The 12,244-nt window shown below is 44.3% G+C and overlaps 1 protein-coding gene across 1 annotated transcript in view; it reads left to right on the top strand.

Annotated features, from left to right (window-relative positions):
• The window catches only part of CCKBR (cholecystokinin B receptor), a 67,492-nt gene extending 56,117 nt beyond the window's left edge, over nt 1-11,375 (top strand). The window contains exons 3-5 of the mRNA XM_033947760.1: nt 1,015-1,279; nt 6,779-6,906; nt 7,728-11,375. Coding sequence (XP_033803651.1) covers nt 1,015-1,279; nt 6,779-6,906; nt 7,728-8,254 — 920 coding nt within the window. The 3' untranslated portion in view covers nt 8,255-11,375. The remainder of the gene's footprint in view (nt 1-1,014; nt 1,280-6,778; nt 6,907-7,727) is intronic.
• Nucleotides 11,376-12,244: the final 869 nt, after the last annotated feature.

Below are 12,244 nucleotides of genomic sequence, written 5' to 3'. Positions count from 1 at the left end.
AGTAATGTTTGGCCGATCTAATGCGTTATAAAGGAGATGATAGAACTTTGGGTTTTTTTTGCAGTTTGAATGTTAGCTTTTGATTGAATACTCCACCTTTTATTATTCTCAGAGAAAAGTAGTGTGTGCTTTGGATAGATGGGGGAGAAGAAGTGAGACAATATGAGGTTGGAAAATGGATGGCCTGGCGTTTAATGACATTTAGAAATAATGTATGACTCTCTGACCAAGAATGTACTTTATTCAGGCAGGTGTTCAGGGGCAAGATATCAATGGAAAGGGCTGAGGTTGGGGTGGGAGTGGGACAGAACCCAAATCTTTACTTGTATTTCCCATTTCAGGGGAAGGGCAATGCCGGCCTTTGGTTGATGTTGGAATTTCCTGCTGCTCCCAGTTTCAACAAAGGTGCCTGATGGTGGTAGGAATAATACATAAAACCTTTTAAAATTAAGCTCCAGAATCTTGTAAAGCTAAGCTTCATTTTACGATAGTATTAAGGAAGACATCATCTATCAGTTTAATCTACCACCTGTCTTCTCCCTAAGTTTCCTAGCAATTCAATAGTCGCAAATCCAGCTTATTCAACAGCAGAAGCAGGTTGTGTCTCGGCACTCATGAAGACTGGACAAGGAAAAGTCTGTAAATTGATATTAACAAAGTAGACTTGGGGAGAGCCACTGGATATCCATGGGGATAAGGCAAATGAAATGATGGACTTGATGGATCTGACCCAGTCTGACAGCTTGTACTGTGTATTCTCATGTTAGGAAGTCAGAAGCAATATTTAAAGCAGTGATAAAACAGAACAGTAAGAAGGACTATTTTAGGACTCTGTCCTCAGGACCATCTTCCATCTTCACCCTCAGGACTTTTCTCCATATCCCCTTCTCCCCCATCTCAAAAAGCCCTTCTTCATCTTCTCTCTTTCCCTTTGACTATCCTTTCTCTTCCAATCTCTCTCCAACCCAAAGCTACCTTATGTTTTGTATTTCTTTTCTCTCTCTCTCTCTGCAGGTCTGTCCGTCAGCGTCTCTACTTTCAGCCTTGTGGCCATTGCCATTGAGCGTTACAGCGCCATCTGTAACCCGTTGAAGTCCCGGGTCTGGCAAACACGCTCCCATGCCTACCGAGTCATAGCCGGAACCTGGATCTTGTCCATCATCATCATGATACCATATCCTATCTACAATGCGCTGGTTCCCTTTACGATGAAGAACAGGAAGAGCCAGGGTTTTCAGTGCCGCATGGTCTGGCCCAATAACACAGTGCAGCAAGGCTGGTAAGTCATGGCCCAGCCTCAGGGGCTCCCGCCCTGGGCATGGGAAGGGTGGGGTACTGGGTACCGCCAATCCTTTATCCAAGAAGGTGGGCTACAAGAGAACAAGGTAACACAAAGTGACCTGGAAAAGATATTTGATGCGACTTAAATGGGCATAAATGGTTTCTGATGGGTTAAATCACTTATTTGGGTCTATTTTTCAGCAGCACTTATCTATGTCTTTCTGGGTTGATATCGCAGCTGTGTCTGATCCACAGATGGGTTTTAGATTGAGGTTTAATATTTGATCATCCTCTATTAATCAGAGATTTCTAGGCAGAGTACATGAAATCATCATAATGAATCTAGCTAAACCATACAGATTTATTTACTGCCTTGTTTGCTTGTTCATTTATCCCCCGCCCTTATTCGAGGCGAGTTATATAATTACATACAAAATAAGGCATTACATTTAACGTACAAATCACATCGACATGAACACACTATAAAACAAATTGCAAACTTATACACCAAATATAAAATGACATGTAACAAACAAGTCACTTCAATGACGAACATAAGAACATAAGCAGAGCCTCTGCTGGGTCAGACCAGAGGTCCATCATACCCAGCAGTCTGTTCACGCGGCAGCCCATCAGATCCAGGACCTGTATAGTAATCCTCTATCTATACCCTTCTATCCCCTTTTCCTTCAGGAAATTATCTAATCCCTTCTTGAACCCCAAAACCGTACTCGGTCCTATCACACCCTCTAGAAGCGCATTCCAGGTGTCCACCACCCTTTGGGTGAAGAACAACTTCCTAGCATTGGTTCTGAATCTGTCCCCTCTTAATTTTTCTGAATGCCCTCTCATTTTTGTAGTTTTCAAACGTTTGAAAAATCTGTCCCTCTTCACTTTCTCTATGCCCTTCATGATCTTGTAAGTCTCTATCATGTCCCCTCTAAGTCTCTGCTTCTCCAGGGAAAAGAGCCCCAGTTTCTCTAATCTTTCAGCATATGATAGGTTTTCCATACCTTTTATCAATCGTGTCGCTCTTTTCTGAACCCTCTCGAGTATCGCCATATCCTTCTTAAGGTACGGTGACCAATATTGGACACAGTACTCCAGATGTGGGTGCACCATTGCCCGATACAATGGCAGGATAACTTCTTTCGTTCTGGTTGTAATACCTTTCTTGATAGTACCCAGCATTCTATTCATCTTCTTAGAGGCTGCTGCGCACTGTGCCGACGGCTTCATTGTGTTGTCCACTATTACCTCCAAGTCCTTTTCTTGGGTACTCTCACCCAATAACAGCCCTCCCATCGTATAGCTGTACTTCGGGTTTCTGTTTCCTACATGCAAGACTTTACATTTCTCTACATTAAACTTCATCTGCCATCTCGTCACCCATTCTTCTAGTTTGTTCAGGTCCCTTTGTAAATCTTCACAGTCCTCTTTAGTCCCAACTCCACTAAATAGTTTGGTGTTGTCTGTGAATTTTATTACTTCGCACCTCGTCCCTGTTTCTAGATCATTTATAAATACATTGAACAGCAGCGGTACGAGTACCGACCCCTGCGGAACACCACTCGTGACCCTCCTCCAGTCCAAGTAGTGGGCCCTTCACTCCTACCCTTTGCTTTCTATCCGCCAACCAATTTTTGATCCATCTATGTACGTCTCCTTCCACCCCATGGTTCTTCAGTTTCCGTAGTAGGCGTTCATGGGGTACCTTATCAATGGCTTTTTGGATATCTAAGTATACGATGTCTATGGGGTCCCCTTTGTCCATCCATTTGTTAATTCCTTCAAAGAAGTGCAATAAATTTCGTTAGGCACGATCTTCCCTTGCAGAAGCCATGTTGGCTTGTTTTCATCAGTTTATTCCATTCTAGATGCTCATCATGCTGTCTTATATCAGCGCTTCCGCCATCTTCCCCGGAACCGAAGTCAAATTTACTGGTCTGAAGTTCCCCGGGTCACCTCTCGATCCTTTTTTAAAGATGGGCGTAACGTTAGCTATCTTCCAATCCTCCGGAATCACGCCTGTTTTCAGGAATAGATTACAAACCTGCTGTAGTAGTTCTGCTATTTCCTCCTTTAGTTCTTTCAATACCCAAGGGTGGTTCTGTCCGGGCATGGAGATTTGTCAGTTATTAATCTATCTATCTGCTTGTGTACGTCTTCAAGGCTTACCTCCATCATTATAGCCAAGAAAACTGGCCAACCCTAAAATGCATTAGAATCTAAAATGGCATGAAACATACAAGTCGCCTCAACAACGAACATCTCTAGGACCAATAAAACAGCCCAGACCATCAAATAGATCCATGACCATAACTCTGCACTCAACAGTCACCACTCCTCCTCCCTCAGCCAATCTCAACCTCCATATTTCATCGAACAGAACAAGTATCTTTTCAGTACTTTTGTTGACAAAAATCACCCACAGCAAGAATATTCAAACATAAGAGGGAGGCAAGTCCAGCAGTAAAAATATTTTAATAACTATACAGAGTCCCTCAAAGTCTAGAAATGGCATAAAAATTGCAAGTGAAATTTAATGCGGCAATGAGCCAATTAATATTGGCTCGTGCATCTTCCTACTCAATATTCTATAAAGATACGATTGTAACTATTTAAGCACAGAGACAAAAGGGGTTGTAGCCATAGGAGAGGCCTTCCTAGAATTTGCACGCAGTGTTGTAGAATATGTGCCTAATTTAAGTTTGAGGATTTCCATCAGGTTTCACTTGGTGTAAATTGCCTTGCCTGAAATTGGGTGAGGATTTTGGCACTAAAGCCCAGATTCTGTACACAGCGCTGTTTTTGGCAGCCGTCTAAAAAAATGGCCACTGATTGTGTGTCAAATAAGAACATAAGAATTTCTGCTGCTGGGTCAGACCAGTGGTCCATCGTGCCCCGCAGTCCGCTCATGTGGCAGCCCAAAGGTCAAAGACCAGTGCTCTAAATGAGTCCAGCCTCACCTGCGTACGTTCTAGTTTAGCAGGATCTTGTCCAACTTTGTTTTGAATCCCTGGAGGGTATTTTCCCCTATAACAGACTCCAGAAGAGTGTTCCAGTTTTCTACCACTCTCTAGGTGAAGAAGAACTTCCTTACTTTTGTACGGAATCTATCCCCTTTCAACTTTAGAGAGTGCCCTCTCGTTCTCCCTACCTTGGAGAGGGATGAACAATCTGTCTTTCTCTACTAAGTCTACTTCAGTATCTTGAATGTTTCTATCATGTCCCCTCTCAGTCTCCTCTTTTCAAGGGAGAAGAGGCCCAGTTTCTCCAATCTCTCACTATACGGCAACTCCTCGCAACTTTCATCAGATAGGTGCAGGAAATGTAGGGTTTTAAAGGCCAAAAGTAGTGCAAAAAACCTCCACTTAAAGGTAACTGAGAGTCTGCTCAAACAGAAGAAAGAGCCTCAGGTTTTATTGGCAGAGCTGAAGCTCAAATCACCACCTCCACATCATTGGCTAAAAAACTTCCATAGAGTGATAACTCGCTGTTGAGGTTTAAAATAATTGAGGACTAAGATATTTTGTGAGGGTTTAAAGCAGTCTGTTCAAATGCCAACATTTCACAGCCCTAAGCTGTTTCTTCAGGGCTAATATGACCTTGCTTGAATCTTCACAGAGTGACAGTGTTGTGCTCACGATCTCATCAGTGACATAGAATAACGAGCCTTAAGTAAAGGTTTTGGGTGTTAAAGGCCTACCTTTGATGAGAATTGACGGAGCTGCCTTAGAATTCCTCAGCTTGTTTCCAATGTTAACCACGCCTAGTTCAATCTTGGTGTTCCAAGGCGCCTCCCCCTTTACAAATCCTTAGCGCCAGCCTTGGAAGTAACAGCTCTGAATCTCATAGAATTCCTATGAGCATCGGAATGGTGGCACTATAAACCACACTACGATTTTGTAGAAGGGGGGGGGGGGGTAAGTTAGCCACCTGTAGGGGGTCTACTGATGTCTAACGTAAGGAGCCATTTATAGAATATGGACCTAAGAGCTGTTCTGTAAACGGTGCCTAACTTGAAGTGCTCATTTTTATCAGTGCCCAATCTGGACACCATTTAGTGAAGTTAGCCTAGTGTGGCATAGGGCACTGCTTGGACATGGCTTTCACACCAATTTCTTCTTTATTGGGTTTGCTAAACTGCCTGTCCTGATGCACAAGACTAAGTGATTTACAATCTACAGACAACTGGTTATGAACAAACTGATTCACAGAGAGTATTTATACCAAGATCTCAAATACCCAGGACACTACTTAATTGACTTCATGTCCTTACTGGGGTAATGTATTCATCATCGGTCTTGTTAAGTTATTTTAATGCAGGTAATACCCTAATACATCAATGTGGTGCTGGAATCAATATTAAGAAGAGCACTTAACTTATAGCCCGATGGCTACCCAGCATGTTTCCTCAGGGGCTGGGGCTCTTCACTCTCATTCTATTGGTGTGAGGAGAGCCTACGAAGTATTTCAAATGAAATAGAATGAGAGTGAAGAGCCCCAGCCCCTGAGGAAACATGCCGGGGAAACGTCTGGGTAGCCATCGGGCTATAAGTTAAGTGCTCTTCTTAATAATGATTCCAGCACCACATTGATGCATTAGGGTATTACCTGCATTAAAATAACTTAACATTACCCCAGTAAGGACATGAAGTCAATTAAGTAGTGTCCTGGGTATTTGAGGTCTTGGTATAAATACTCTCTGTGAATCAGTTTCTAGTAAGAAAAGTTGAACAAACTATTTTTCCATTGCCAATTGGGATTGCAATCTACAAAAGCATAATCCAGAAGAGGAAGGAATGCCAAGCTTCAAACAGGAAAGAGAAATTCATTCACGCTGCTTACCAGACCACCTTCAGGGTGGCATCCCTCAGTGCCTGCCTCACACAAAGTTCCTGGAAGCTTTATTAAATAAGAGAGAGTTCTGCACCAAGAGGAGTTGGAAGAAGGAAGAAAGAGTTATGAGGTATAAATTCGTAGGATGCAGAAAAGACTCCGGTAGTACTAATCTGTGGTCATTCTATGATCTGAGGATATGAGAAGGAGTATATGGGAATCTTTCAATGAGCAATAAGAATAGAAAGATAAGAGAGTGGACCGGCACGGAATGCCTTAAATGTCAGAAACAGAATCTTAAATGCTACTGGAAGCCAATGGAGGCGGTAGAACAACCAGATTCCATAAGCTCAGGTGGTATAGCTGTATTTTGCAAAGTCTGTAGCCTTTTGAAATGAGATTGCATAATACTTGCGTACAGAGTATTACAATAATCCAAACACGAGGTAAGAAAGGCGTGAAAAGGGAAATGTAAAGCATTACAATGAAAACATTTTCTATTTAACCAAAGTTTCTAAAGGATAAAAAATCCAGTCTTAACAGTAATGAAAGCTGGAAGTCAATAAGGAGGTTATTAACTACATTGAAAGGCCAGTTGATGCTCATGGTCTGAGGGTTGTGTATCTCTCCCATCTCTTTGTGCTTTTGGTCTCAGGTACATACTGCTCCTTACCATCCTCTTCTTCATCCCGGGACTGGTGATGATCACAGCCTATGGACTCATCACCCGAGAGCTCTACCGAGGAATGCAGTTTGAGCTGGGTCTGAAAAAGGAACCAAAAGGTTTGTTCCTCTACCCCCCTGGGCAGTTGACTTGTGCTAGAAATTACAGCCAGCCAGCCATGGCTTACCAACCTGTTGACTACGTAAATTTGTCTGCCAAGTTATACTATAAATTTTATCTAGGGGATAGGAAGTGAAAAGATTTGAGTAAGATACCTCATGAAACATGGAGTTTTCTCTGGTCTTTGTCTAGATGTAGCACTAGGTGCCGATAGGATGTTGACAAAAGGAGTGGATTCTACACAGAGAATCCCCGATTTCTCTTTCTTTCAAATCTCAAATTCTCTTAACAGTATAAAATGTATTCTCTTCCCCCATTGTTTCCTCAGAGGTCCCATATTTTGGGCGGAGAGACTCTGGGACTGGGGACAGCTTCCCCTGCTCTTCGTCACTGCTCCTGTGATTGAACCCTGCTCAACAGGTGGGGCTGTGGATGCTGCATGCATGGGACATAGGCATCCGTAATTCTGGAGTAGAGTCATCCCTAATGACAGAGCATAATTATGCCTGGCTCACATCGGAATGGAGGGAATGTTTCATGGCAGTCGTATCAAGGCTTAGTTTTATCAGAGACCTGGGTATAGAATGGTTATAATAGAGACATCAGGAGATCAAGTTCTAGTATTAAAACAGTGTTTTCCAACCCTATGCTGAAGAACTATCAGGGATAGATCTGCTCCCTATCCTGAAAACCTGGTGGTCCTCCAGGACAGGGTTGGGAACCACTGTATTAAAAGGTTGTTATACAGTAGAAGCCTTGCAGACAGCAATAGAGTGCAAAGCTCCTTTCTTTTTTTTCATGTATCTTCTCTTCTCCATAGTTCACAAGAATGGCCTGATCAGTAGCATGTCCTTGGCAAGTGATGAAGGGGACGGCTGCTATATCCAGATCACCAAGCGTCGGAACACCATGGAGATGTCCTCCCTAACCCCGAGCGGGGGAAGCTGCAGCCTGGATCGGGCCCGCATCAACAATTCAGAGGCCAAGCTGATGGCCAAGAAACGGGTGATCAGGATGCTCATTGTCATTGTAGCCATGTTCTTCATCTGTTGGATGCCTGTCTTTGTGGCCAATACATGGAAGGCCTTTGATAATATCGCAGCTTTACGAGCCCTCACTGGAGCCCCTATCTCCTTCATCCACTTGTTGGCTTACACCTCAGCTTGTGTTAACCCACTCATCTACTGCTTCATGAACAAGCGTTTCCGTAAGGCTTTCTTAAGCACTTTTTCTAGCTGCTTCAAACCATGTCGGCGCTTTCCAGAAATGGAGGAGGATCTGGTGGCTACAGGTGCCTCTCTCTCTAAGTTCAGCTACACAACTGTGAGCAGTCTGGGACCCTCATGAGCGGCAGTCTTCGTTCTGGACTCTGGAGAAAGAAAGCATAGCCAGAATCTGCTCAGACCTTCCCCAGGAATTTTGAAGAACTCTTTTCTCACCTTGCTTGTGCCAGAGCAACCTCTAAGCCTTAGTGTGGCATGGTGCTTCATACTGGCGTTCGCACCCTGGGGAGCTGGGATCTGGCTCTCACCTTCTTCTCCTGCTTTCCATGTTTGCCTCTGCCGTCCAGTCCAGTCACCACTCACTGTGCTTCCTGTTATGCGGTCTAACGTATGCACTGCTGCCATGGAAACAGTGAAAGACAAGACCACCTCTTACCATGAAATCAGCAGTGCAGCAAAGTCATTTGATGTTTTGGGGGCTGAGCTGAGTCTCCCGTTTGTATCTTTTGAGGTGGACTTTTGCTATGAAACAGCAACACCAGCCATTTTGGAAGAAAAGGACATGCATTTTTCTTGAAGCTGTCACAGGTATTCCTCGCCAAGTTTGCTTTTGGGGGAGGGGGACATAAGCCCTGGGGGACTAAGGGGGCACCCTCCTCTATTCCCTCCAGTGGAGGCAGCGCAGTGACAGCTCTTTTCTGAAATCCAAATGTTCCGGGTGCAGGTCTAAATCCTGGTGCAAATCTGTTTGGAAACATAAGTGCATTCCCCTTCTGAAATGGGAAATTTACATTTTATATCCCCACCTCAACCCAACCCAAATCATGCCCACATCACCCCCTTTTGTCAAATGCACATTGTTCCGTTATAGATGTGCATATCCCAGCTTTGTAATATTCACATGAAAATGCTGGGTTATGCAAATAGAGCTCCCCAAATCACCTTAATGCGTAGATCCCTTTTTCAGTAATGATTGGGAAGAACTTGTGCTTGCTGGAATCACTTTGCAGCATCTGGAGACCCTCTCCATAACCTGAGCAGAGCTACTGCTCACCTTCGGGATCCCAGTCATCCAGGAGGGACAAAACCAAGGATGTGGGCTCAGCTGGAGTGCTGAAGTGGTCTACAAGACAGATTTGACTTGCTGAATCCCACTCAAGGAGAAGGAGAGCAATCCAACTTCAGCACTATGAATTCTGTGTCTGAGAAAACGCCAGAGGATGGGATGAGTGCTGCACATTAAGAAGGGAGGGGAAGATGGCAGTGCATTTACTTTTCGCGTCTTCTCTACTTTCCTCCTTGTTGCTATGACTTTGGCTGGTCTGCTGCTGGGTTCCTAATTCTCTCTTTTGCACATCCTGATCCTCAGCAATCTGGAAACCACTTTGCAGGCAACGACTTGCTCTATTCTAGCTCGAATATCCACATGGGTAATGATAAGGATTTAATGAGAAAACAGAGCCCTTGCACAGGGCAATCCAAAAGCAGAAGGAGAGCATAAAATGTCCCGTATTACTACTGGTTCTCCCTTCTATAGGGCTAGGACAGAAGAGACAGTCTCTGCTCATAAGAGCAGATGAATAGCCTTACTGGGTCAGACCAAGACCACATTGGCTCAGTAGCCCATCTTCATGGTGGCCAATCCAGGTCACTAGTACCTGGCAGAAACCCAAATAGTAGCTGGACAGAGCTGACAATCTATTTGAGACAGAAGGGATTAGGTGGTTATTTCTTACAAGAAAAGTTCAAACTCCCTTAGAGATGCTGCACTCTTAGCCCTAACTTATGAACTGAGAAAGCTTGGAAGAAGTACGTAGCATCTGTAAGGGAGAGGAAGGGAAATAGATGACAGCCTGGATAGGCCAGATGGTCTTTAGTTGCCTCTGTTGTCTTGGTTTCTATCCAGACTCTCTTTATTTTTGCTCTTCTTTACCATTTGGCTCAAACTGGCTTGGAAGATATTTTCTCCTTGTTCAAGGCCACTCACTGTTGATCCTTAGCAGCTCTTTTAGGATCCAGCAGCTCCTGTCGTGCACCAGCACAGGAATTATCCCTATCCCAGAGCATGAACACCCACTAGACAGCGGCCCGTTCTCCAATATGCTCTCTCATTAAGAGTAGGGACTCCAGAAATCTCTCCACTCTAAAGGCCGAGGAACATTCTGGATGCTTTTGTTTTATTTCTTAAAAAAAGCATTAATTGTGCATCTTCTCAGAGTGGATGAACTAATCCGATCTTTCTCTGTCATCATTACCATGATACCCTAAGACTGAGCTTGAAGAGACTCAAAGCAATAGATGTGTCCAGACTATAGGTGGAAGCAGTGGGTTTAGAGCAGTGCTAGGCCAAAGCTTGACCCTCTTACTACTGTTGGGGTGCATCCTGTCCCTCCAGCCCTCTGACCAGCTCTGTCCTATCCCAGGATAAAACCCTATAGCTCAGCTCCAGCCAGCCAAGAGCTGCTCTCATTTTGATAAGTTTGGGTCAGAGGAGGAGTCAGAGGAGAAAAGCAGCTCTGTTTTAATTCATGTGGAAGTGATGATACTTCAATACATTTCACTGTTAAGACAGTAGTAAGCGAACGGAGTTACACTGCAAACCTGTGTCCCCCAACCCACACTGCTCTCCCTACCTTGGAGGTTTGCTGTCTGCACTCCAACCCCGGGATTGGGCATCATAATGTGCTGTGCCCGCGGGTAGTCCCATCTCTCCCATCTTTGGGGCAGGGTCTTTGTGGTTTGTCTGTGTGTCAGTGTCTGTTTGGATTTCTGTGAAGGCTTGATGTGCCAGTGTGTACTCATTGGTTGTATATTTATGTGGTGAGATGTGATTCCTGCACTCTTGAATTGTCTGTCTCTATGTCTGCAGTGGGGTCTCTTGTTCATTCCCATTCCACTATGCATTCTGATTGATGGGTGAGACTGGTGACCCTCCTGGTCACAGCTCCTTTCATTATAACCCCGGTTCCGTGGAGGGGGTTGTGTGCAGCCCCTGGAACCCCTCTCCTGTATCTGTGGGAAGGGTGGCATGCACAGTCTTGGGAAGAAGGGAGAGGGGTACCTCAGTGGCAAGGGGGTCCCAGCTTTCAGAGAACATGTGCCCCACCTTGGCAGAGCTTCACATTTGCAGTAATCTCTTCATCTGCCATGGATCACATCAGTCTGGCTGCTCCTATTCTCAGAGACCAGAATCATTAAAAAAACAACCTTCTGCACACGCTGGAGTGACATTCTTTTCATGCATTTTTGTGGCAAAGTATTAATTATTGTTCAATAATAAAAATATTTTGCATGAAATATTCTGTTATTGCTTTTATTCATGCAGCAATTGAAAGTGTTTTAAAATTTTAATACATCGGAAACAGACATACAACCACCTCTGGGCTGGATGACTTTCCATTCTGAGGCAGCTTTAGGACAGCTGCCAGAAAGAGGAGGTAGGGAAGGAGGACACAGAATGACAGTCCAGGGTCACACATCAAGAATCGAGACAGAAAGTGAGTCAGGAACCAGGGCTACTTATAGGTAGACACTGACACAGCAGGGGCACTGAATTGAGTGAGTTGGTGGCAGAGCTGGGATTAGAACTGAGGCAGAGAGAGAAAGTGACCCATCCCAAGGTCACCCAGAATCAGTGACGGAGATGGGATTAGAACTAAGGGATGTAGAAAGTGACCCATCCCAGGGTCACCCAGAGACTCAGTGACACGACGATAAGATGACTCGCATCGAGGTTATTTCACCAATTCAATTAATATTGGATGTTGTTTCTTCTTAATTTGTCTTGTTCAAATATTTATTGCAATGTTTTTAAAATTTGCATATTTTAATTCTAGGGTTTGCCCAACCTTTTTATAAATGTGAGCAGCACTGATCCAAATGTAAAGATAAGCCACTTCACCTTCCCTTGCCCTGGGTACAAATATAGGGTAGATTTACTAAGATTCACAACCACGTTACTGTGCAGTGAAGTTAGACTTTTGATGGCCTGTCTAGCTCTTCCACCTTCCCCCACACTGCCTCCCACTTCAAGGTGCTCAGGCTGGGATCTGAAGGACAGAAGGCCACAGGACTTGCTGTCAGGTCAGCCTGGGGAAGCAGTTTCTCTGGGAGA

Source organism: Geotrypetes seraphini, chromosome 6, assembly GCF_902459505.1.
Source record: "Geotrypetes seraphini chromosome 6, aGeoSer1.1, whole genome shotgun sequence".
NCBI classification, from domain to species: domain Eukaryota; kingdom Metazoa; phylum Chordata; class Amphibia; order Gymnophiona; family Dermophiidae; genus Geotrypetes; species Geotrypetes seraphini.
Note: the sequence above shows the minus strand (reverse complement) of the source record. Positions and strands in the feature narration are given on the sequence as shown.